Here is a 26,241-nt window from a genome sequence, read left to right on the forward strand (position 1 = left end):
ACAAAACATGCCGCCCTTCCCATAGGCAGCCTGGGGTCAGCCTCTATACCATCTGGATGACACAGACTTGCAGCCTCTATCTCATGTCTGGCTGACCATTATTGGAGAATCAACAGAGTCAGCACCCTCACATTGGGATGATTGGCAGCTGCTTGGTAAAGCCTCACTATCACCCTTGACCTCGGAAGTATATTCTAAGTCTCCGGGCAAACTGCCACATGTAAACATCTAACCCAACTCCACTGAATCTGGTCTTCTGGGCTGTAATTGGCCTGGTTCCAAGGGGTGAATCAGACAGGCCTGCTTTCAGTCTCCTCTGTGGCTTCAGTCAAAGAGCCAAGGCTCAGCCAATGAAATGAGATATTCAGTGAGGGGGTCCTGGGAAGAGCCTTTCATATGGTAGAACGACAGTGGCAAGCTGGACCAGCGTGTTCAGCCTTCTGCCTATTCCCAACAAGCTTAGAGAAAACACAAACTTCTTCCAGAAATGCATGGCTCTAGGTGATCCGGCTGTCGGCTGCCGGCTGGCCACTGGCATCAGATGCTCTAGGTGTTGTTCAAAATGGCTGTTCCCTATATGGGGTGCTGCTCTTCCTCTCTCTGCCCAAATCTGGTCCCTTATGTCACAGGCCCAACCTTCCCTTGAGCACTCACTATCACTGGCTACCACTTCTCTGATGACTGAACCAAAGCTTCATCAAGCCAGGACCTATGCCTCACTTAGCACGCTACTGCTATCACCAGGACTGAGACCAACAGGCCAGAGAGCATAAGCAGCAGGAGTTGGCTGTATCCTGTGCTAGTGTGAAGCTTCAAACAGTCACTAAGGGTGGAGCTGGTACTGTGATAACTGGGTACTTAGGGTAGCTGCTACAGATCCTGTAGAGGAACCCACACGCACATGCCTCTGACCTTTAGCATTTGCTTTTATCTACCGAAGAGAATCATCCAAGCCAGCACTTCCCCTTCCCCTTCACACCAGAGAGAGGAAAGTTGGCTTCCAGGCAATAATGGAAAGTATGTTTAATATCAAAAGCTGTTTCAAGTATCAGATAGTGACTATACTGGAGAGCTTCTGAGACCTCCTCACTACCTATTGTCCTGGAGTCCCTGGCATTAATGCTGGAGATGGGGGTCCCAAGGTCTCTCAATGCCACTGGGGTCCTGGAAAGCCCTTCAGAGAAGCACAGAGGCCAGGCTGAAGCCTGTCCCCTTTCTGGAAACCTGCCTGGGTAGGTGGGACTCTGAGCCTGGGTGGGCCTTGAGATAGGACTGCGTGGCACCTGGCGTCCTCTCCACGGCCTAGACGTTAGACTTGGCGATGATCTTCTCCAGCAGGCTCATCATTCGCTCCTGAAGCTGCAGGCTCTGAACCTGCAGGATGTTCTGCTGGTCCAGCACACGGCGCACCTCTCGGCATGTCTCCTCCATGGCGCGGCTCAGCCTGCGCTGCTCCTCCAGCATGGCCTCCAGCAGTCGCAGCTTCTTTTTCTGCAGGTGACAGCTCCGCATCTTGCGTTTCTTTACAGGGCGTTCCTCTGACCTGTCGGGGAAAGATGAGTTGGTCACAAGGACTGGAACATGGGAGCCACCAGACCTTCCCAGACACCCCTCTGGACAAACAGGAACAGTGAGGCCCCAGGAGCCATATCTAGGATTTAGGTCTCAGCTCACAGAGGTGGGGAGGGGGTCAGAGCTCACAGCAGAGAGAACAGCAGGCGATAGCTAGTGCTGGCCTGTGGGAGGAGCCGGCAATGCCAGACCCATCCACATCCCGAGTGTGGACTATATAGCCACACGATCCTAACAGCACCCCACGCCCACTGAGCTGGTGGAGGGTGCTCACTGGTGAAGAGCCTACTCTAGGGAGCAGCAAAGAGAAAGATGCTGGGCATCGTGTGGTACTTAGTACTCTTAAGGGAAGTGAAGTCTGTAGTCTCCACTGGCCTATGACAGATGAAGAAATGGGTTCAGAATGAAGGTCTACCCTGAGCCCTCTGTCTCCAAGTATGCCTTTGGCAATGGGGAGGGGGGGTCAGACAGGCCATCTGGGCTCCTGCCGAGGAGATGCCCCATGGGTGCTCTCTGCTAGTCTAAAAGACCTTGCTGGACAGCAGGAAGCTGCCAAAGCCTACCAGACCCTAAGGCCTATTCGGGTAACTGCCATTATCTGGCCAGTGCTCTGTGTTCTGAGCAAAGTGGAAGATCAGTTAGTCTTGGAGACAGAGCCCCAGGCAGCTGTGCCTTGGAACTGGGCTTGGTAAGCCATGGGAACAATTGGTCATAAATCTCAGGCTTCTCTGCTAGTTTGGTCTGGCTTTAGTAAAGACAGATTTAGTCTGGGCCCTTCCCTCTAGAGAAGGGCTTTTTGGGTGAATTAAGCAGATGTTCCCAGCCCTAGAGACACTGGGTTCTGAGACCTCCATGAAGACACCTTTCCTACCTTATCTGTTGTAAAACAGGCTTGAAAGTCGATAACTCAAAGCCGTATTTCCAAGTTTCTTCAACTGCCTGACTCTCTTTTGCCTTGGAAACCCATCCTAAATATCCCTTAGAAGTGCCTGCTCTGGACTCCACGGTCTAAAGCTACAGGGCGTCTCCTTCTTGTCCCCCAACTCAGAGGCTCTGTGAGTATCTTACAGTCATAGGCATGTGACTAATACAGGGCTGGAGTGTGATGACAGAGAAGACAGATAATACAGGCATACATCTCCATGTTGCTAAGGTGTGGACCCAAGAAAGGGCCCGTGTTGGGATTTGGCTGGCAGGGAAGGTATGCTTGGGGCCTGGCCCTGTGTCTTTTCTCCTTGAGGAATACTGATTTATCCCCATTTTATGGTGGGAGTCAGGGGTCAGAGAGGTCAAAGAACTTTCCATGCAGGTAAGAGGTGATGGAACCTTGGACAAGCCCCACCTACCCATTGGCACTAGAGCTCTTGCTGCTCTGAGGCTGACCTGGCCCTGAACCAGGCCACAGCTACGGCTTGTGCAGCCAGTCAGACCAGAGGAGACCAGAGCATGTCACTGTGCCACTGCCAGCCCCTTGCTCTGAGCACTGGAGCTTTGGTCCCATTTGAGAATAGGGCAAGGGACAAAGATGCCAAAGCAGTGCTGGGTCAGGACAGGGAGAGCAAACACACACTACCTGAACTTAAGGGACAGTAAGCTGGAGGAGCTGTCGGAGCGATCGTCCTCGAAGCGGCCTTCATAGGAGCACTGGGTATACGGTAAGTACAGAGGGGTGGACTTAGCAGACGGCGACAGAGACGCCTCGGTCTGGGACGTGGAGGGCCCCGGCTGCTGGCCATCCGGCAGTTTGCCCTCACAGGACTCAGGGACCTTGGCCAGAATCCTATCAATGGCTAGGTAATAGGGCCAGTCCGGCGGGACGGACTCGCTATCTGTCATGCATTTTAATTTCCTGAAACGAGAGACACAAGAGCCAAGGTGAGAAACAGCAGGTGAAGCCTGTCCTGCCCGACCCTTGGGCAAAGTGACACGCAAGGGGCCTAGGTCCCCAGAAAGAGCCATGCTAACACAGGCAGGAGCCACTCTCAGCCAGCACGGTCTTCCTCAGCAAAATCAGTCAGGCTCTAGGGTCCCTATAACACTGGACAGAAGGTAGAGGCTTTGGGACCTGTATAGCCTTGGGTGTCAGAAACGAAACCCAAGCATGAATAAGGGTATCTATAGGTGCTGGGAGCTTGGGGCTGGTTCCTGTGGTCTCTGTTCTTCTGTGGGTTCTAAACTCACTGCAATGAATGGAGTGCTTTTTATGTAAAGTAACCTTCAGTGATGAGACTGTGTGTGAGACACTGACATAGCAGCAGTTGTAGCCTACAAAGATGCTTCCAGAAGGGTGAACAGCAGGGACACAGGAAGACAATACTCACAGTTCTGAGCCTGTGTCTTGCACATACACTATGATCTTGGACAGGTTCATTAACCTCTCTGAGCCTTCATGCTTTATATTAGTAAAATGGGGATGAAAAAGTAAATCCTTCTTCGGAAAAGTAAAGAAAAGATTTAATAAAATAATATCTGGTAACCCAGGGTCCAGGCTCCAACACTGTTCTTAACTGAACCTACCAGGAAAGTGTGTTAGGCCGTATCAATGTAATGCTGCTATCACTCAAGCCCTGAGCTAAGCCTGACGTAGCTCTCAAACCCACAGCCTGCCCAGAGACTGTGGGGCTGAGTGGCCAGTGCCATCTCACATTGCCTCACATCCCACCCTCTACTAGTGCCAGAGCTGAAGGTCTGATCAGTGCGGTCTGTGTCCTCAAGACCTTATGCCCTGTCTTCTCCAACAGATAGGTCCTGTACTCTGAGAGGATTATCACATCTCTGTCCTTGGTCATCCCCTGAGAAGGGAGGGCTACAGAAACTGGACACAGGCTGGTCGAACAGTTTTGGTCTGAAGAGAGGCAACTTAGGAGCATTTTGGCCCTCAGGGCCACCTTGGGCCCATATGGGTTATTTGCAAGGGCTGGCCCTAGTCTCGCTGATCTCTGAAGATGGAGAGCTGGCTGAAGGAGCCCCCAACACAGGTATAGCCAAGAATAAGGGGCTGCTGCCCAGGACTGACGCAGTTAACCAAAGCAGAGGCTGGCCTTGGGGAGTAGCATCAAGGGCCTAGGGGGCTCCACCACATGACACGGCTGCATCAGAAAGCAGAGGCAGGTCACACAGAACTGGGCAGACTATTCTGAATGAATAGCAGGCACCATCAGGCCACTGGGACACAGGGAAGGTGAAGTTTTTACCATTAGTGCCATGTCAGCCTTCTACACAGGCTCCTCCTCTCTAGAGAACCCCGGGCCCTGTTTTCTCTGATCCACTTAAGCTAGCTCGCTCCTTGGAGAAATGGGGACAGCCTGTCTTCCGTGTGGGGGCCTTATGTGGCATTCCAACAAATCATGGTCCTGGAACCTAACTACCTGTTCTTATTTCCTTTAAGTCAGAACCTTAATATATAAACAGCTCTTGTAAAAAAAGAAAAGACTGCTGTGAAGTCAGGAATGGATGGATAAAGAACTGGTCAGCTATGAGGAGCCACGTTCTGCATGTGCTTTATAAATTGGGACGTGCTATGACTCCTACCCCTAAACTGCAGTGACTGGCCTTTCCATGTGCTCTCATCTGGCTCACAGCCACCTCTAGGAATGGAGACAGAATCCCTCCGCTAGGACTCTGAGGGAGGCTTTCAAGATAAATAATGAATACTATAGCTAGACATTGTGAGCCGCTGAGTCGAAGGGAAGCTAAGGAAGACAACCAGTGGTGCCTCCCATCTCCCCCAGAAACCCCTTCTTCACCAAGCACTGGAACAGGACTATGGGGCATGAGTAAGCCATGCAAGCCTTTGCCATGGTTGCTATCTTCATGTGTTCACATCTGTCTTGTAGGCAACAGACTTGGTCTCAACTCTCTCCTCTTAAGACAGAGGCTTACACTTACCATCAGTTATAATAAATGACTCTGATGCCAGCAAGCCTGAGCAGCCGCTGGAGCTGCGGGTTTTTGCTTTTAGACTCTGCTGTGGGCCAGCATTGGGAGTCAGAAATGGACCATAGATAAGACAGGCTTGAGGCCCTCTTGCTTCTTCCATGGCCCTCATAAGTCAAATCAACAGTTAGAAATAGTTTCAGGGTCTCATGGTCTGTCCAAGGTCTTGTTGGGCCTTGTCTCCCAGGGACACAGAATTCATGGGCTAGGCAGGGGTTTCTCTCCCTTTCTTGGGGCATCTCTTTACTGACGAGGGCAGGAGAGCTCCTTTCTTCCATGGAGTCTGGCTGGGGACTTCACAGATATGCCTGCAAAGCAAGGTCTGGACCAGCCTTCCCATCTGCCCAACTCATCAGATGAACTACTAGTACATCTATGAGCCCTGGATAGCGCCTCCTATCATGGGATCTGAATGCAGTCTTAGGCAGCTCCAGGCCCTGACTGTCTAGTCTGCCTTTTGGGGAAGTACTTAACTACTGTCCTCCCTTCACATTCTCCAACTTCTATGTGACATCTCCCCTCCTAAGAGCCTCATGCACACAACCTTCACGTTATACTCTGACCTTCACCCACCCACTACTTTCTCATGCCTGCAAAGTCCACAATCTCCAGCCCATCCATGATCCCCGCCCTGCACTTGACTTTCCAGAGAGGTCAGACCCACCACAGCTGCTCCTTCCTGGATGCCAGAGAGGCTCTAGGCTGTGAAATCAGTATCAGTTCCCCCTAGGTTCTCCTTTGGCTGCAAGCTAGGACAGTCAAACTGAGAGGCAGCGAAGTCAGAGACACAGATGGGGAGTCCCCAACCTAGAGTTGTGTGCTGCCTGGGAGCCCCCTAGAATTCCATCTTATCAACCCTGAGACTGGCCCTGGGCTGGGCTCACAGGTCAGCCAGGCTTGGGAGTCAAACTCCTTTTCACTCTAGCTTCAGTTTTCATACATGAAACAAGGAACCCCATACCCTGCCCAACTTGAGTACTTGTGGTAGGTGGTGCAGGCAGAACCAAGCCCAGTTGGTACCCTGTAGTCCCTGTTGAGGATGAGGTTATAAGATCTGATCTACTGGTCTACTGCTGAGGCATCATGACAGGTAGGAGGCGGGTCTAATGTCAGCCTTAGAACCACCCTCATGATGGTGCACCTCCAGCCCTAGTCCCAGAAAGTTGAGCTGAGGACACCCCCAGCTTTGTCACTTGGGAGTTCATGATCAGATTTGTTTGCTTGTGGGCCTCAGTTTCCCCATCATCCCAATAGGAGGCTGCACAAATGGTTTTGGAAGGCGATCTTGCCAAGTGGAGCATTGACCTACAGGTGGACATCTAGCCCAGATGACACACACCCTCCTTGCCTCAGAGCACAAAGTGGTGCAGAATGGAACAACCTGCCTAGACCCTCCCACACCATCCAGCGTGCTCACCTGTACTGGAAGGTCATGTTGGTGATTTTGATTTTGATCTCCTCGCCTAGCCGGCGCTCCCCAGTCATCTCAAAGAGCTTGCTGGCCATCTTCTCATACACCTTGGCATTGCGCTTGGTCTGCTTGAGCTCATCAAAGAACTCCTCCCAGACCAGCATGAGGCCGCGCATCTCGGCATCTGTCCAGTTGCGGGCCCGTCGATGCTTCTCGGTCTGAGGAGACACAAGGTAGCCAGGCACTTCGGCTGCTGCCATGCTGGAGGCACCTGCAGGGTTAAGGATGGCACTCAGGCAGGGCCTCAGGCCTGGCCAGCGCACCATGGGCAAGAGGCAGTGCACTTGTTCACTCGCTTGCTCGAGGCAGCTCCACGCTCAAAATGGGGCCTACATCTGACAGGCAGGAATTTAGTTAAAAGCTTTTAAACGGGAAACGTCATTTTGATGTCATGTTTCCATAGCAACAGAGCAACTGCATAAGCTACAACAACAGAAACCTTTTAACTGAAAGCACAGGAATCAGGGCCGCACTGACGGGCCATCAATATTGCAGTGAGAAGCTGTACCCAAACCCATGGTGGCTCCCAGGCCTCCTCCCACCCTGCTGGCCCTCTCATCCCCAGAAGAGACTTGCTTTTGCTGTGCCTGAAAGGCTCCTACATGAGGGATCCAGGCAGCAGTCCCCTCCTCAGACCCACCTGGTTCATATAGGTTAGAGTCCAAGGAGGCCCAAGATATGCTGAGACGAAAGGTGCAGGGTCACCAGGGAGATAGAGGCCCCATTGTTGCCTTGATGACTGTTAGTGTGGTGAGATCCTTGCTGAGAGGGTGCTATCTTCTCAGAGGCCTGTTAAGCTTTACTGAAGCCAGCCCTCAAGAGTCCCTCATTGACTCTTTCTCATTGACTTTGCTTCTTTTGCTCCACTCATGCAGCATTCTGGGTGTCAGGTTGTGTGGGTGCTGGGAAGCCAGGCAAGTCAGAGCTAGGCCTTGCCTAGCTATGCAGGCCAGAAGGACACAGATGCTGACCTTCACAAAAAGCAGGACCATAGCCCTGATGGAAGAGGCAAACTGAGCTGAGCTGAGGAGGCCCATCAGGGAAAAGTAGCATCAGGCAGAGGGTAATGTTAATGTCCTGAGCAAGGCATATTTCAGGGCTAGTCCTCAAGAGATAGAGCAGTGTTGGGGTGGGGACAGGAAAAATATCAAGAGGAGGGGTTAATATGCCCGCAAGGCTAGGCAGGGACCTCAAGCTGAGAAGCCAGCAGAGCAGGAGTATAGAATGTGGAATATGCAGAGGGAAAAGTTACCACGGGGCATCAACAGCTAACATCTGGAAGGTAAGTCCCAAATGGACTACGTGGAACCTAAGACCCTCATGCTAGACTGGCTGTGGTGGACACACAGTCTAGTCTGATTCTAGAATCTCTGGGCTCAGTACACTCTATTAGTAGTCATGCCTGGTCCCCAAACAACTAGGTTAAAACTCTCTAGTTGACAGAACAACAGCTGCCAATCAGATCATTGGCTTTCCCCCTGCCTGACCAAGAAAGGAAGAACTCAGCCTATAGGAAGCAGTACCTCTGGGCTTCTTGTGTCTGCTGTAAGGAGCATAGTCAGTAACATAATGGGTGGGGGGAGTGACCTGAGCTTCAATCCAAAGTTAGAAATAAAAAGGCAGCAGAGGGCAGCCCCTGGAAGTCTGGCTGTCACTTCATAGGTTCAGGTCAATGCCAGGCTTCCTCTCTGAACCCTGGGAGTTACTTAGGGACTTCCTACTGCTAAACTAGCAGACAGATATCCATGATTGTTCCATTTCTCCTAAGAGTACTAAGAAGGTCTGCAAAAACTTACTGCTAAAGTCAGATACTGAGCATGCCAGCCACACTACTGGCCTGCTGGTTCATTGCTGCCCCCTAGAGCTGGGAGTGGGACCTGGGTCTGGTTCTCAGAGCTCATGGCTGTATAGAGTGTCTAGAAAGTGCCTCTTTCCTCCAGGAAGCCCCCTGTTCTTTAGGCTCAAAAGATTGATCCCTGAGGAGCAGGGCAACTAGGAACCTGCTAGGCTGGCCCTGTCTGCCTCCTGAGTACTGGGATTAAAAGTGTACGTTACTATGCTTAGCTTCAAGCTGCTAGCTTTTGAATCTAGTTCTGTATGACCTTAGCAATGGATTCCAGTCTCAGTGTCCTCATCTCTGTACTAAAATAATAAGAGCTAGCTAGATGACTATAAATGACTCAGCAAAATGCTGGCCGAAGAGCCAAAACCGCTTTAGGGATGTGGGGAGGTCCTAGGTCCCCATCTGCCATCTCTTAGCCCTTTCCACAAATCTCCTTAGAGCCTCTGGAGAGTTCAAAGCCAGGCAAGTGGCTAGCTGTTAGCTAAAGGATGTCACTATCCCTTTCTGTGCTCTTGCTAGACCAGTGAGCAGGGAGGGCCTCAGAATGCAGAACAACACCGGCAAAGTTTGTGGACCTGTACATGCTGCAGAAATGTTCCATGAGCAACTGCATCATTGTTGCCAAGGACCACATGTCCATCCAGATGAATGTGGCCGAGGGTGACAGGAGCACAGGCCAGTTTAATGGCCAGTTAAAAACCTACGGCATCTGTAGGGCCATTCGCAGGATGCGCGAGTCAGAAGATTCTATTCTCGGATTGGCTAAGGCTGATGGAATTGTCTCAAAAAATTTTTGAGCAGAAGAAATCAGGAATATTTTGTTACAAATAAAAGTGATAAGTACCTGTGACAGCTTTAAAAAAAAGGTATGTCATTACCATTACTCAGGGTCCTATAGTTAGATGGCTGCAGAGGAAACATCTATAACAGCTGTTTGCCCAAATTCTAGGAGGTAGAAGGCATCAGAGCCAGTCTGGCTGGAGCTATTCTGTAACACAACACTTTGGTTGACACCTAAATGGGTGGTAAGATGGGCTCCCGCCTCCTCTTCTCAGGCATGTGGGCGTCAGCAGCCCCAGGTACAAAGTGACCTCTGTGGGGGGCACCATGTAGAGCAGAGTCCTTGCCTGGCTTCCAGGGATAAGAATGAACAGGTGTCCGTCCAAGCCTCAGCAGCCCCTACCTAGGGTGGGACATACTTCTTTATTCAGCCTCAGCAGCCCCTACCTAGGGTGGGACATACTTCTTTATTCAGGGTAGAGTTCCATACCTTGACACAGCTGCATGGCCTGCTAGGACCCTCAGTGGACACAGGATGAGGAGGCAGGAGTCTGAGGACTAGGCCCCCAGTAGAACCTGAAGGGAAAGGGGGCAGGTCAGCTTTAGCAAGTGTCTCTTCAAGGCCAGGCACACTGAATGGGATCAAGACTGGTCCTGTTGTGAGCTGGTGAGACCTACTTAGGCTCTCTGGGTCGTGTTTCCCCTCTAAATAACGAATCTGGAGCTAATCTGAAACTTGTATTGATGGAAACTGTTCAGGCTGCAAGAAACCAGGCCTGACCAGGGTGATAGCAGCCAAGCTTAGCCTATATGGATAAGAGGCCAGGGTAGAAAATGGCCAGTTTCAGCAGGATGCCAGGTAACTTGAGAGCCTGTACTGGTGGGAGAAATTTAAGGGTTGAAGAGCCTGAAGTATATGAAATGTGTGCACAAGTGGCAGTGGCCAAGTACAGCCTTGACTAAGAGGTAGTAAGACCTGGGTCTAGGAAGTCCTGGGGCACTAAGGAGTTTGAACTGCTCTGGGTGGTTAGTGATGTGCGGCCTGTGTCAGTGGTAGATAGTGAGAGGGGTTATGACCTACCTTAGAATTGGCTTGTTGCAGCAATTCCTGGGACCTTGCAGCCTAGCTTGACATAGAGGCCTAGGCAGCTAGGTAGTTTAGTTTGCATGTTAAGACATTGCTGTTACATCAATAAGGAGTCCAGGTTCCAAATGCCCACCCCGCCAGGTAGTGGTGGCGCACGCCTTTAATCCCAGCACTTGGGAGGCAGAGGCAGGCAGATTTCTGAGTTCGAGGCCAGCCTGGTCTACCGAGTGAGTTCCAGGACAGCCGGGGATATACAGAAAAACCCTGTCTCAAAAAAACAAACAAACAAAAAAAACCAAAAAAAAAAAAAAAACCCAAATGCCCACCCCAAACTTGAAGTGATGCAGGCATCCCTTTCAGGACCACAACATGGAGGGAGACAAGACTCAGGCTTTTAGGGTCAAGGATGTGTGTGGATTCCAGGAAGGTTTCAATGATTCTCAAGTACCTGGGTCCACCTCTGCTCATGAGCCTTCCTTGGGCTACCCAAGTAGGTCTTTCTGATTTGGTTGAGGTTTGTTACCTCATATGAAGGTGAGGCTCAGACCCTAGGAAGCCTGGGTACAGCTCCAGGAAACCTGGACCCTGTCCACTCATTATGTGGCCATGTGGCCATAAATGGCACACATACTCACCATGACTACCCATTCCCCTATCAAACATAATCAGGCTCTTTCTTTAAGCTCCTTCAGAATGCTTTTTGGAATAATTGGAGACAAACACCACAGTGAGACTGAGGAGTACCTCAAGTCCTGTGTGCCTACATTCCCCAGGCAGGAGGCAGGACTTGCTGTGGTGAGGGAGTGTGTTCTGCTGTAGTGGCTAGAAGGGATAATGTACTGCCAACATTCCAGGGAGGCATACCTTAGCCTTTCTGGAATATCACCCATGCCTGTTATGTCAAAGGTCTAGCTATCCACCAAGAGGACTAGGAGTCCTTTGGTCCCTGGAGTGACCAAAACTCAAATGTCGATGAGGATCTTAAGGGCAATATCACCATAGTCCTAGAGAGGACTGCTGAGGTAGATTTAGGGAGTTGAAGCAACAATACTCATGCCACAATCAAGTGCTTGAGTTACTGAGCAAAGACCTAAACCTGGTAAGGCACCTAGCAGGCCCCTCCTGCCAATGGTTTGTTATCTTGCACAGAAAATAGACCCTGTGGCATGCCCTAGAAGGGATAGTGGCATGCACTGGGTTCCCTAAGTCTCCAAGAGTTCTCCTGGCACTAACTTCAGTGTCTGGTGGGCTAAAGGACCAGGTAGACAACTCCAGACTCGCAAGTGAAGCTTGACAGGCCTTCAGAAAGTGTTTCACACACAGCTTTGTTCCTGCAGGTTGGTGGATAAAGTACCTGCACTCCAGGTTAGCCCAGATACTAAAGAGGAGACCTGGTAAGACAGACAATGTCACAGACAAAGTAAAAGGAGTTGTAACCTACAAAGGACAGGGTAGGTGCTGCAGACACAGCATCCAGCCTAGGACAAAGGTGGAAAGACCAGTTATGTTGAAGGGCAAAGGGGGCTCCACATGGACCAGGAGCATGACCAGAAAGGCAGAAAGGCCGGTGGAGAGCATGCAGAGACTCCAAGAACTAACTGCCCTGTGTGAAGACAGAGCCTCACCACCCCACTAGGACCCTGGAGTAATGTGTGGAAGCTGAAACAGTAACTAGGACCTCACGCAACAGGCTTAAAATGCCAATAACCATGAGAACTTGGCACACCATATCTCCCAGACAGGGAGAGCACTTCAGTAGCGTCTGTGAATGCTCCTAGTCCTGGTCCCAATTCCAGGGACACAGGCTCATTCCATACCTAGTGTTGTCTGACCTTTACAGTGTCAAGATGGCTGCTGGTAGTATCCTTGTCCCACTGGAGATAAGCAGGATGCTCTCCTCAAATGCTAGAAAGGAGGTTCTCAAAAGTAAAGCAAGCCTCAAACAGCAACAACTGATGGTTTAATTGCTTCTTTAATTCAAATTTACAATACCTGTAATTTAAAAATTTTAAATATACATTTCATGTCAGTCCTTCCTCTTGGAAATGGACAGCCAGGTCTAGGCTGGGCTCCGGGGCACACCCATCACAGCCCTCCTACTTCCCAGTGGAGCCCATGGCATACAGCAGCAAGGCCTAGACAGGAGCCCCCTAGAATGCAGCCAAATCTCTACAGATAGGTCTCTGCCACCTATTACCTTACACTCAGCTTGTGGCAGAGGGTGTTTCCAGAGACACCTGAGGAGAACAGTTCCTCTGATGGCTCTAAAGTGTGACAAGTACACACGGAGGGTGGCCCTGAACCTTGACATCATCTTTAGTTGTCAAACTGCTCAGCATTGGTTCTTCTTTCCTGGAGGCTCCAGAGCCATTGAGGAACAGTTCTTTTCCAAACCATGACGTCCTGAGCCCCCAACCCAGCTTCAGCAGCTCTGTGTCTTCTACTCCCACATACCAATCCCTGGAGGACAGCTTCATGCCTGTCCTGGTAGCAGCCATGATCCTAGTGCTCAGTGTTAAGGGAGGGAGGGAAGACTGTGTGGGGAAGGATGCTCACAGGAGGCAAGAGGAGACTGATTCTGCAGCTCCACAATGGGAGGCAGGACTCCTTGCCAGGAGGCTGTGAGCCAAGCTATTGCTGTATAAAACCTGTCCCATGAGCAGAAAGCAGAGCTGCTTTACTCTCGGGAAGGTGCTTCCTGCCAGAGAAGGTGGCTGTTAGGGTTGGTACCTTCCCTGGCATTGGATTCTAGAGGGCGGGAGGTGGTTCCACGCCAGTTCTTCCCTCCTGAAGGGTACATGTGCAGATAAAATGAGAGAATAAAGGGCACTTGGCAGTGGCAAAGTCACCTACATGTCAAAGGGGCCATCAGTGGGAGGGAGGCACATTTTGGAGAAGAAACATGCTCAAGTGCATTGCCAAATAGTTCTACCCTGGTTTTATTAAAATCTTTCCTGACAGTACCAGCAGGAAAACAAAAAACAACATCCTACCTCCTACCCCCGAAATCTCACAGTCAAAATAACTTTTTTTTTTAATAAAGTTTGGAAATCCTTAGATTTTTGAGGAATTTGATAAAAAGTCTTGGTCCCTCCTGCAGTTAGACAGGTGGGGCAATGTCTCCAGTGGGACTTTAATGAGCTATGGACTTTTAAGAATTGAGTCCCATTCTCAGATGCTAGACTGTATGTAGCAGTTACAAGAAAAGTCTGCTTTCAGAAAAACTGGAGAGGCATTTTTAGAGGTGTTGCATATGTCTTTGAGGACTGTGTGTGTGTGTGTTCACACGCAAATGCATACCTGCCTGTCCCCAGGTGCATCTCCAGGTTGTGGCACCCATGAGCAGACAACAGCCTTGTCGTAGAAGCTGTTCTTGCCCCATACTAAGAATTGTTTCTGATCACACTGAACAAGAGGCCAACTAAACTCAAGGCTGAGCTCACTGATATAATCCCCAGGCGAATGGCTCTGAATTCTATATTCTGTTTCCTTATGAACATCTACCATGAGGAGTCATCAGGCCTGCAACATGCTCTTCTCAGAGCAGCTGGACCAACCTCAGAGTGTGGCAGCAGCATTGGGAGACTGTCCACGTGGTCCCCAAGCACTTCTAGGAGGGAAATCTAGGGTAACAAGTAGAAGCCCTAAATCAGCAAAGGGGCATTGGTGACTTTCTTTTATTAAAATTCAGTAACTTCCCTTAAGGTCCTCTTGAAAGACCTGATCCATGTCCACTGCTCTTGTTACCATGACACCAGTATGGGCTGGGCTGGCTTGGGGTAGCCTTTGCCAGGGGTAGATAAAGAATCAGGCCAAGTGTGAGGCTCCCCACAACCTGTGTTTGGTATAGAACCTTGCATCCCAGCAGCCTTTTAATTGTCATGATGGGAAGACAGAAGAAAATTCAAGGGTCTCAAGAAAGCAATCCATGGACTGAAGCACAGGTAATTAATCACAGGCTGCAAGCTCTTTCTTCCTGTGTAGCCTAGAAACAGCTCCAAATTACTCCTCTCCCCGACTCTACAGCTGAGAACTACAGACATGACTTAGCGGAGCAGCAGAGAACCTGCTCTGTCATATAGCCAAACAGCAAACAGAGCTCCCAAACCAAGCCAGGAAATGAAGGCAGCCCATGTCTAGGGCTCATTTCATTAACATGACCTGGCTACTCTGGGCTTGGGTCATGGGAAGAAGAGGTAGCTCTGACCAGCATGGGAAGCTGTCTGAGGCCATAGGCTGACATGATTTTGAACCTTCCCTTTGGTGCTTCATCTTGTCAGGCTGAGTCCTCCCTGGGCTCTTGATAGGCACAGGTCTATACTGAGTCGACAAAAGGCAAGATGAAAAGGGGCAAAAGAGGCTCTGGGTCCATTCTTAATTGTTGCTAGGACACCAAGGTTTCCCTTGACCAAGAGAAGCTGAGACACACCAACAAACCATACCTCAGAGACACCTTTGGGGTAATCAGGTCAGCACTCCTCAGGTCCCAACCATGCAGAAGATACAAAGGGACAGACAGCATCCACAATGGTCAGCTGGTGTCTGCTACAGTGCAGGTCAGCCACGACCAGGGATGAGGTTATTGGGATAGCCTCTTTGGGCCCAGGCTGAGAGACTAGGAGAGTGTATCAACTAGGAGAGCGTAGTCAGCTTGACAGTCATGCCTGGGGTGGTGGGTGAGGGGGCAGCTGCTGCAGGGCAAGCCTCTTATAACTATAACAGTGGAAGTCAGTCTCCGCAGTTCCTCAGTTGGGTCACAGGCAGAATTCTCACATAGGCAGTCAACACCAACACCTCTCTCTGTGCTGGTTAAATGGAATGCATAAGAAAAAGGAGCTGTGTGAAGTGCAAGTGCCATAGGGTGTTGGGAGGGCTACATGAGGGACCTGCCCGACTAGATTGGGTAGCTACAGGAGAGGGGGTGGTGGCCAGAAGGCCCATCCACTTCCATAAACTTTGTCACATGCAGCACAGGCCTTGCCAAGTCACACACTTTACACGGGCATAGGAAGAGTTACATTAAAATTAATCTCTTTACTGATATAATTAAATTTTAACTCCTGAGAAGAAAATAGAGAAAGGGAAAATGATGCTGGACACCAGGCACCCCAGTTCCCAGCCCCACACACCGTTCATTTCGTGTCCAGACACTGGTGTGGCAGGTACGCCTGCTGGGTAAATGTGGGAGGGAGCTCTCCAGCCCAGTGGGACAGGAGGGCTCAGAACCATCTGGCAAGAGCTAGGACTTCTGTCCCACATAGCAGGGCAGCTGCAACCAGGCGACCATGGCCAGGGGAACACTAAGAAAAAGACAAACACCTGGTCAACCTAGCACTGCCACCAGCTGCAGTGAGGCCAGGACCCAGGACTCAGGCTCAACCCCAACACAGTGCATGTTCCCTGCATAGCCCTCATTGCAAAGCACTCCTGCCATTGCCTGGCTGTCCACTTGACACAAGTGGAAGCCTGCACAACCAAGGCAGCCCCAGCAGAAGCTTGGCACCGGCTCCTGGAGGCTCAGGCCCCAGCAGTTGCCTTCTCTCAGCCTCTTGTTCCACAGGTACTACTCAGCAGGTGGTGACCTTGTGAACATTTTGCAAACAAGCAAGCAGCTTGTGGTATGGACTTCCTGGTGCTGCCACCACCTCAAATACAGATTGGAAAGCCCTGCGGTCGAATTCCTCCTCTATCTGGTGTCTGTAGAAGTCTGTGGCAACCAGGCAGAAAAGGTTCACATCCACCTGCTCCAGTTTGCCCATCCTGCTGATGACATGTGGAAGGCTGGTAGAAGAGTTAAGGAGGAACGATGGCAAGGGTGAGAAGACAGCCTCCCCAAGTGGTTCCCTTCCTAAGTCCACCAAGAGGCCGAGGGAAGACTGAGGGCAACCAAAATAGAGGCCAGCCTAGACCACATTAGCAGTAGCAGCTGCTTGTACTCCTTTCTCAGCTGGAGCTTGCTATCTGCCCAGGAGGGCAGGGGTGGGTAGGCAGAGAGGCCCAGGAAGTGGGAGCCCTGCAGTGCAGACAGGGTGCTGGTTCCCAGTGCTCTGCGCAACAGCACTTACCTGGGCTGTGCTCCCCACACAGTGCTAGTGGCTGGTGTTCCCGCTCACACTGCTCCAGTGAAGGGAGGGCAGAGCTAGCACCCTGCCTGCAAGGCTTTCCCAGTACTTAGGGTGAGGCTGTACTGTCACCACCAAGAGAACTTTGCTGCTCGGAAACTCTCGTGGTCTACTGTAGAGGAGGCTGCCAGAAGAGGAACTCCTGGCATCACTATTAGGGCGGGAACTACAGCATTACTTACAGCTTTCCCCAGGAGAATGACCACAGTGTAAAGATGAGAGCTAATGAGAAGCAGCATTGAGAAAACCTCAAAGGGAAAGAACATGCCAGATGATGGGGCAGCCGCAGGGCCAGCGGCTGGCTGGCCTGAGCTGCCCTGCCTCCCTTTGGGCTCGCCTCTTCTCCCCCAGCAGTAGAACTGCCACAAACCATGGCTGGAAAATGGCTAGCCCTTCTGTTTTGTGTCCCTGTAAACGTTTAAAGGAAGGGTAAGCATCACCTTGATACCAGTGGAGTTCTTTAGAGTTTAGGTTTCAAAACATTCAGTGAAACCTGAACTGAATGCTAAGAGAATAAGGAAAAGTTGATGGAGACTGAAACCTGACTAAAGTCTCATGAAAGGATACATCGCCGAAACCCATGGGCTGGTAGATGCGCTGACAAGGAAGCAGGAGAGGCTCCACATGGCCATGGCAACTGGAGTTCTTTGTGTGAAGTTGGACAGGGACAGCATGACCCAGTCCCGAACCATGGATGACTGCCCAGCACTGTGCAGAGTCTGAAAGACCTGGGGAAGAGAGAACTCTGAGCACAGGGTCAGGCTGTGGGGTTGGGTGAGGGGACTGGGGCCACAGTTGCCACCCGTCTTAAAGAATGAGTAGGCCCTGATGACAGGCCTACTGGAAGTGTGGGATTTGCTCCACCTTCATCGCTCTGCTCTGTCCTTGCCCCACAAGGCAAGTACACCCTTACCTTGTATACTACAGTGGCCATGAACTGTGGGTATGGCTGCTGGTTGGACAGAAACTCTCCAATGACTTTGTTCATGACATCTTGAGGTGGAAAGAAGTCATCTAGGAACTGAGGCAGGATCCTTGCCACAACTCTGGCTTCACAGGGGAATCCCTTGCGGATCCTGAAATGAGAGGAGCTGATCTGAGCCTGACCCTGGCTCTTGGCCTCTCGACCCTGCCCATAGAGTCAACCTGGACCAAGGCTCAGAGGCCCTTGACCCACAGGATGTTCCAAGTGGGGCTCAGACCACAACTAGGGTATGAGTTTTAAAAGCCAAAGATGACATCCAGGCTGTCCTTTGGCTGCCCTGATTGATCTGGGCACAGGGCAATCTTTCCCACTCTGGGGAGAATAATGTAGTTGTGGGAAGCCCTGTAAAGTAACAGCAGCAATAGTGTGGGGTATGACATTATAGAAGAGACTCTACACATCAAAATGTTCTAAAACTTTTCACTGCTGCATGTCCTAATAGCCAGAGTACTACTGTCAATCAGGAGACTTTCTTCCCTTCAAACACGGACCCTCAACATGTTCCTGTTGATTTTTCTCTCAACATCCAACCCTTTTTCCCTTAGCAACATCCTTAGAGGCAGCTGACCTACGACTATTCCGCTAACGCCATACAACTGTGGCACACAGCTGAGAAGCACACAAGTGACTCAGGCACTTATCCGTGTCTCCTTCCTGTGGATATGGCCCAAGCACTTGGCTATACTCCAGGAGTGGCCTGTGGGATCCACCAGGGCAGTGGTTTGGTTGTACGCCTGCATGGGTCCAGCTGTCCCTGAGTCTGGCTTGCAGGTGGTGCTCTGTGAATATGCATGCATTGGAAAAATGGCCGCAAAGATGCATTTTAAAGTTCAAGAGAATGAACAAATACCCATAGAAGAAACTGTTCTGGCTGTGGCTCTAGGGCAGTCAATGACTTCAAAGGTTAGATGTGGGGGTTTGCTGCATCTCTTACCTATCAAAGAGAACAGACACTCGCTCCATAGCTACGATCACAGACTCACTGTCAGGTGTAGCAGGGCTGGGGTCAGAAGCTCTGCCTGGACTGGCTTTTTCCTTTCCTGAAACAGAAACACTAAGTAGGCTACAGGACAGAAGCCTAAGAGTCCTGAGATCTGCACTCAGTGGCTCATACAGAACTTTACCAGATAGGCAAAGATCCTTCAAAAGCAGGTGATTACAGACCCTATCAAGGCAGGACCCAGCCCAACTTTCTTCCAACTCTCAGGGATGTAGTGGCCAGAGGCAACTCATACCTATACTTGGTGGTATCATGTGAGTTGCTCTCTCGCCTTGGGCCCTAAATTTCTGGAAAGGTGACAAGGCTGTCCTAGGGCCACACTAAGGCTGCCACACCATGAGGCCTGGCTTGAGTCTCTGGGTGAGTCTATGACTCTCACAACTCACCTGTGTACATACAGGTGAGCATCAGGCCTAGGGCTGCCATAGCCCTATGTGGGCTTTGTACATTCACTCTGTCCACACTTAGCTTGACCAAGGACTCTGTGTCTAGCCGAGAGAGCTGCTCAGACAGCAGGAGCCGCTCCAGACCCCGGAGGGCACAGTGATAAATGATGGAGGGGGTGGACTCCTCACTTCCAGACAGCATCACTCCACACATCTAGACAAGAAGAAAGGCTTATTCTTATCTTCCTCAGATGCACAATGACCCACTGGTACAGTCTATAAGGTAACCTGCCTATGTTCAATAGAGCCTAGCTAGAGCCCTCTCACCTGTATCACAGATGCTGAAAATTCTGGTCCCACATCCAGAGGGTAGTTTTCCATCAGGTAGAATGCAGTGGCACACATCACCAGCACATGCTGCTGGCTGTGAATGTTCACGCAGCTAAGAATGGGAGACAGTAATCATACCCAGTCACATACAGCAGCCCCCGCCTATCTGTACAGGGGACAGTTTTAAAGCATTATCCATCCACATCTATTGAGTACAGAGCCCTGGGTCATGTCAGTTTCTCCAGGCCTTTTCACCTGGCTGGCCTAGTGATTACACTGTCTCTAGAGCTTCATGGTCTCAGCTTAGCATGCCATCTCCAATTCTGTACCTGTCCACAGGCCACTTCATTCTCCCTGCACATTCTTCATGTTCTTCGTCAGGGTGTCTGTTTGCTCCATGCATATGCTAACTTGTAACACTCTAACTCATGGGATCTCCAGTTGGTGCCTGTTTGCCCAATGGCAGCAGTAGGGACCTGGCTGGAATATGAATTAGACCAATGCCACCATAAACAAAGGAGCCACACTTCATCTCTTCTACCCTTTCAGATCTGTTCAAATGATACTGTCACTCCTAGGAACTGGCCACTGTTTTGTATAGGACCCTCTGCATAATGCATTGAGCAAGGTCTATGTGATTATCTGACTTGGAATTGTAAGCTCCTCCTACCTGTCCCCAGTCCTCTGTGCCCTCTTCATTCCTTAGTACAGATTGTGCTTTCACAGAACTTGTCCAAATCTGCTCCAGGCCAAGATCTGTGACCACAGGGGCTGTGGGTGGCTGTTTGTCACACAGTAGGTTACTGTTCAGCCAAGGACTACAAGGAAGGAAGGGCCACAAGCCACTATCTGTGTTCCAGTTTAACTTGCCACTGCCTGTTGGGACCTCAAGATACACTTCTGTTCATCTGTCAGAATGCCACCTCCTCCCAGTAGCTTTATCTGCCAGCCTAAGACCTCACCATCCCTACTTTCTACCTCTCAATCCACAATCTGGTCACAGAACACCTGGCTTTTCCTCCAAGCCCCTTCACATCCCTAACTCATGGCTCTGAGTGCCTAGCTATGCACCGTCTGTCAAAACACCCCCTTCTGCTTCTAAAATCGAGCTGTGATGGACTCAACTTGTTTTCAAAAGGACCAGTAACACATCAGGCACAGCTGTATGTGAGCTGTCTTTAGGGAGAGGTGGGAGATCAGAACACGGGAAAGGGCCTCACAGGAAACAGGGTGCTGATCAGAAACTAAAGAGGAGGCCGAGTCTGGCAGCAGGGGATAAGGTTGCTGTCCACAGCAGTGTGCTAAGTGCCAGGGGAGAGCAATGCAAGGCAAGATTTTTCATCTTGCTAGAGAAATCCAAGAAAACATCTGACGTACATTTGTGTCCTTGCGTCTCATAGCTACTACTTCCTAAAAAGGTACTCTCCTGGGTTTCCTGCCTGCCACTTACCAGGACCTGGCATATACTTTGTTATTATTTTTGGGACAGGATCTCATCTGTAGCCCTGGCTGGTTTGAAGCTTACACCAATTTTTCTGCCTTGGTTTCTCAAATGCTGGGTTATAAGCATTTGTTACCATGCTTGTTCTGGCATACACTTTGAAAGTCAAATACGAGACTTTTATTTTGTTTATTTTTTTGTTTTGTTTTTTATGTTTTTGTTAAGCCCACCCCAAAGCCTGTAGCCCACCCCAAAGCCTGTAGCCCACCCCAAAGCCTGTAGCCCACCCAGCCAGTCCCACTCACTGGGCTATTCCTTTGAGGTTAGACAGCAGATAGTCACTAACAACTGGAATGAGCTGCTTTGCAGTGTCATCCAAGAGGTCACACTCCAACACATAGAGGATGCCATGCAGGGCTCCAATCTGGCTGGGCAGGTGGCTGCTCCTGAGTGTGCTTTCCAGTAGGCGGCTAACTGGCTCTGCCACAGTTTTGTCCTGGATACAAGCACATACATGAGGTGTTGGAGGCAGACTGACGGCTGACTACCAAAGGTCTGCTTCCTTGAGGCTGAAAGAGCCTAGCAGTAGTCAAATACATAGCAGAGTCCACGCAGTGGCTGAAATTCACCCAGGAGAGGTTGGTGTACAGTGCTGACCCTATCTAAAAACCTGAAGTTGAGAGAGGGTTTACCTTATGAAGGAAATGTGATTTGTGCCCACACTTACTTTTGGAGCTATGGGACATGCTGGGCAGAGGGTATTCCTATAACCTGCTACTTCTGACAACCCTGGATTCTGAGTTCTGCTGGCTCCTGTAGGAACATCTCATATATGTTGTCTGATTTGTGTTCTGTATGACTATTCAGGAACAGTATTCACACCTGGTTTTCTAGGCTTTACCCAGGAACCTTCTCTCTCAGCTGATTTTTGCCTCATGTCTCTTCACTGTAATAAACCTTGGTCTGGCTCCTCCTAGCAAAAGCTTGTTGGTAGTTGTGAAGCTCCTGACATTCATGTGTGCTAACCTGGACTGACATGGTATCACTTCTACTAGGTATTCTAAATGTGGGAGCATACACCTTGACACATCACTCCTTTAGCACTGTACACTGCTGTTGTGTTATACAATCTAGCAACAACATTTCACTGTCTTACTGTGTCCCATATCCAGGAAATTCTGGCTGAGGACTCATTTGGTCTCATGATGTAAGAGGCCTTCTGGTCATCTAGCCCTCCAGGGGAGTCTGTATCTGATGGTGTCAGGCTAAGTTACTTCCTTCTCATCCCCCTTCCCAGGCTATCCCCATTGAGCTGTGAGTCCTTCCTAAGAACAGTACAACCTAGGGCTCTGACCACACTTCTGCAAGCATTAACACCAGGATATGTTGTTGAAGGCTGCAGATCTAACAATGGGCAAAGAAGAGTGACCTGATGCATGCTGTGGAACACTGTCCTCTGGACATGACATGGTCATGCCATCTTGAAATCAGAGGAGCTGGGATAGCCTATATTCCTACCAGACTACCACAAGCACAGGCTTCTAATGTTCCTTCATCACAGGGGTAGCCAAGGCTGGAAACCCAGACCTCAACATGCTGCACACGACCCTGCCCCTGCTGCACTTGGTCCTGGGAAAAGGTTAAATGAAGGAGGAGAAAGGGTACTGTGACTCCATTTATGTAGCTTTGGGGGTATCATTACCCATGCTGTGGTAGAGTTTTTTAGTATGCATCTGTTTTGGGGCCCCTCAGATCCAATAAGTGAGCCTTCATTCATGTTCCTATGAGGAAAGCCAATAAATACATTGATTCACAAGCTGGACTTGGATCAAGGCCACAAGGTGGCCTATCTGAAGTGAATATCCCCTGTTCAGGTTTCCGCAGAAAAAGCAATGCAGCACTGTCTGTAGCAGCACAGGACAGGCTGAAAGCCTCTCAGAAGACAATTGCCTTCAAGCCTATGTACACAGAGCTGGGAACTGGAGCCATTTCCCATTCTGCCTTGGGGTTGTTTCTTAAAAATGACCATTATTTGCCTGATGCATTTGATTTACATTTTGCCTGAGGAATTTGGGCCTGAGCACAAAACCACAGTTACAAGGAAAGTTAAGCCACTGAAGCCACCCCAAGAAAGAAAATGGACCTCCTACAAGGACACAGTCCTGACAGCACCCAGAGGATGCCTGCTTTGAAGAGTGTGCTCTCACAGGGGGACTAAGTGCTCATTGTTCCTGTTCTCTGGATGGTGCTATGGCCACCCATGCTGTATACCTGTTCTATCCTCTGGGTTCAGTGACAACAGATTCTATAGCAGAGCAGTAAGGAGGTGGGAACCCTGCTGTGCCGTGATCTGTGTGTGCTGGTGCTCTGTGAGACTGCACAGGGTCAGACAGTACGCAAGAGGTGTCGTCAGATACTTGTGGCTGCAGAGATAATGGCACTGTCTTACTAACAAGAGAGGCCATGGCACAGATGACCCATGGTGAATGGGCCCCAGCAGGCTCTTCCACACCACTCCTGCCAGCTGTCCTAACTACTTCACACATGGCAGCCACTCATGTGTCTAGTGAGCAAGTACATTTCTTGATTAAAATGACTCTTACTTTTATATGTGGCACACGTGTATGTCCACATGGTAAATATGCATGTGTATTAGAGGAACCTGCAGAGGCCAGAAGAGGGTGCTGGTTATGAGCTGGCAATGTGGGTGCTAAGAAAGAACTCAGACAGTCTGTAAGACAGCCAAGTGCTCTTAACCATTGAGCCAACTTTCCAGATCCTGAACAGTTTCTTCTGTTTTCACAAAATTGGATCCCAGGAAACAGAGATTAAAAACATGATAATTTTCAATATTTAGTGATAATATTTTAAAATAATTTAAAAACACAGTAATAATTTAATAAGTAACAGGACAAAAGTGCCCATGTCAACAATCTAGAGTCCCTCTCCTGAGTGCTGATGCCCTCCAATATGCTCCAACAAGAGGCAGAACCCATAGGTAATTATTTTCATGTCTATGTCTGATGTATGTTCTGAGAACCACCTAATAATATGTACATAGGAAAGACAACCGAGTACTACTAGCTGAATTCTGATAAATCAGCAGTAGAATAACGGGATACACTGATGAGCTGGAGAAGCCGTGAGGTGCACATCAGGCACTGCAGAGCACTGTGATTTGGGGCTTCCCAGTCCTGAGAACCATAAGCAGTACATGTCTGTTGTTTATAAATGACCCTAAGGTATTTTGTGACACCAGCACAACTGGATCAAGACAATCACGATGTTAAGGACAAAAATCTACATTGCTCAAAGTGCAAGTGCAAGGTTACTGTGACAAAAAGGTCACCAGAGAAGACTGTAGGCTGAACAGTACAGTGGGATCTAGACCCCCACTAGAGAACTGGAGTGGGGCTGCCAAGTGACAGACTGGCAGAAGAAGTAAGACCCAGTTCCACTATCTATGCTGTCCTACTGCCACCACACCTTTTGTCCTGGAGAGGTACTCACTGTAATAACATACAGTGTGCCAAGGGGGGCAAGTGCTCCCACCATGCTCACCACAACACAGTCCTCTGTGGAAACAGCACCAACAGGTACCAACGTCTTTTAGCTGACCAGAGTCGTGGTCTGTATGTGCCAGGGAGCTTCTGAATGATGCGGATGCATGCAGCACATTTGACCAATACAAGGTCCCAAAGCAGTGCAGCCCCAAACAGCTTCAATGGGGGCAGACTCTGCACCACCTCACTCACCATTCCAAGGACAGCAGCTGCCTTACAGGTGGCAGGCACCAGGTACTGAATGAGGATCTCATCTTCTGAAGGGTGCACTCTCCGTAGTTCTGTCAGCGTCAGATACATCATTTCAAACTGGGTACGTTCAGTGAATAAGTCTGACACCACAAGAAGCTGGAGACATGGAGAATGAGAACAAGAATTACACCTGGAGGAATGTAAGAAAGGTAGCCTAAAATGTGAGCCCTTGTGTAGGCTCTGGGAACAGATCCAGGGCCTTCAGAAAAGCAGAAGGTGCTCTCTTAACTCCACCCTCCCCAGCTCCCACTATCACTTTTCAGAAGAGCAAGTCAGCAGTTAAGAGCCTTCCGATCCAGCCCTGTCAACACTGAAAGAGGCCGCTCCCGACCCTTTGTTTGGGGCTGTCGGGAGCAGAAGAGTATTGAAGTACGATGAGACTACTTATCTGACAGTGCTCTTTTGAACCAGTGCTTCTTACAAAGTATTGGTTCAGAAGAGTAAGTTCAGGGATACACAGCTATTTGTCACAACTTTGGAAGAGACAGAGACAAGGTGGGTCTCTGGAAGGCATACCACACACTGGTGTTACATTTGAGAGCATTTACCTGCGCTGGATCTGAAAAAAAAAAAATCTGTCTTGTCACCAACTTCAAACACTCCGTCCCTCCATACCTGGAAGGCCTGCAGGAGTTCCTTTACAGGTTCTGAGACATTAGAGATGAGGTGTGTATGTGTCTATGTGTGCGTACCTATTGTATATATTTGTGTGTATATGTGTCTGTGTGTATATCTGGTGAATGCATGGCACATATGTGTATTTATCTATGTGGTATCTGGTGCATATATGTGCTGTGAAATTTGTGTGCTGTGTCTGTGGCATGTATTTAGTACATGTGTGTCACGTGTGTATGTGCATGACTCTGTGTGAAAGCAAACTTACAGATCGAACCACTTCACTGATCAGGATGACAGGGGTCCTTCTGGCTGCACTCGATGGCAGGATCCAGCGGCTGTACAATTCAAGCAGAAACTGCGAACAGGAGTGAATATCAACCCCAGCACGGTGTTTTCTGCAGAGTGTGAAACATGGATATTTTTCCCACACACAGATGAGAGGTTAGCTTCAAGAAGGACCCCAAATAAATGACTGAGAAGAAATTTCAAATTTCTTATTAAAAAAATAAAGCCAGTAAACCTGGAATTGACTGGAGACACAGGTGGCGACGTTGGTGCAGGGACATCAGTTTCCTCCTCCTCCTCCTCATCCCATTCTTCCTCTCTCAGGGGTGTGATGTTGTTCCCCAGCCACATGGAGTGTATGGACACCTGTCACAGAAGCAGACACCAGAGATAAGGACATAGGTGAAGGCCTCAGGTTATTTTTGGGTAGGTACAATCCGGTCCTCCTGGTCTGAGCACATATGGCCCCTGTAATGATCCATTCAGACCCATGTGTTACTATCAGTAGAACCCCTGGGTAGTAAGGCAAAAGTTCTAAACTGTTGGCAGAAAAACTCTGACCTCAGGTTC

The 26,241-nt window shown here is 49.7% G+C and overlaps 2 protein-coding genes and 1 pseudogene across 7 annotated transcripts in view; 1 reads left to right on the forward strand and 2 right to left on the reverse strand.

Annotated features, from left to right (window-relative positions):
• Positions 1-1,012: 1,012 nt before the first annotated feature.
• On the reverse strand, positions 1,013-10,841 carry Msantd1 (Myb/SANT DNA binding domain containing 1). Of its 3 annotated transcripts, XM_028758239.1 has the most exons (4): positions 10,093-10,841; positions 6,926-7,190; positions 3,146-3,421; positions 1,013-1,543 (listed from the first exon to the last, which is right to left on the reverse strand). In XM_028758239.1, exons 1-4 carry the CDS (start codon positions 10,106-10,108, stop codon positions 1,303-1,305), a joined length of 798 nt encoding a protein of 265 aa, XP_028614072.1. In that variant the 5' UTR covers positions 10,109-10,841; the 3' UTR covers positions 1,013-1,302. The 3 variants fall into 3 exon arrangements, with proteins under 3 accessions (XP_028614072.1, XP_028614071.1, XP_028614073.1); XM_028758238.1 differs by lacking the exon at positions 10,093-10,841 and having other exon boundaries at positions 6,926-7,245; XM_028758240.1 differs by lacking the exons at positions 3,146-3,421; positions 10,093-10,841 and having other exon boundaries at positions 6,926-7,245.
• LOC114612964 lies at positions 8,145-9,619 on the forward strand (annotated as a pseudogene).
• Positions 10,842-12,642: 1,801 nt separating the features above from the next.
• Htt (huntingtin) overlaps positions 12,643-26,241 on the reverse strand; it is a 140,813-nt gene continuing 127,214 nt past the window's right edge. For 3 of the 4 annotated variants that reach the window (XM_028758313.1, XM_028758315.1, XM_028758314.1), the window contains 10 exons: positions 25,907-26,037; positions 25,652-25,781; positions 24,709-24,864; positions 21,259-21,449; positions 19,510-19,624; positions 19,183-19,396; positions 18,731-18,836; positions 17,725-17,887; positions 17,379-17,539; positions 12,643-16,470 (listed from right to left, as the gene is read on the reverse strand). In XM_028758313.1, coding sequence (XP_028614146.1) covers positions 16,257-16,470; positions 17,379-17,539; positions 17,725-17,887; positions 18,731-18,836; positions 19,183-19,396; positions 19,510-19,624; positions 21,259-21,449; positions 24,709-24,864; positions 25,652-25,781; positions 25,907-26,037 — 1,581 coding nt within the window. In that variant the 3' untranslated portion in view covers positions 12,643-16,256. Of the gene's footprint in view, positions 16,471-17,378; positions 17,540-17,724; positions 17,888-18,730; positions 18,837-19,182; positions 19,397-19,509; positions 19,625-19,841; positions 19,993-21,258; positions 21,450-24,708; positions 24,865-25,651; positions 25,782-25,906; positions 26,038-26,241 lie in introns of those variants that run through there. The other variant, XM_028758316.1, reaches the window with a different exon arrangement.

This window comes from Grammomys surdaster, unplaced genomic scaffold (assembly GCF_004785775.1).
Source record: "Grammomys surdaster isolate TR1022 unplaced genomic scaffold, NIH_TR_1.0 126187, whole genome shotgun sequence".
NCBI lineage: Eukaryota > Metazoa > Chordata > Mammalia > Rodentia > Muridae > Grammomys > Grammomys surdaster.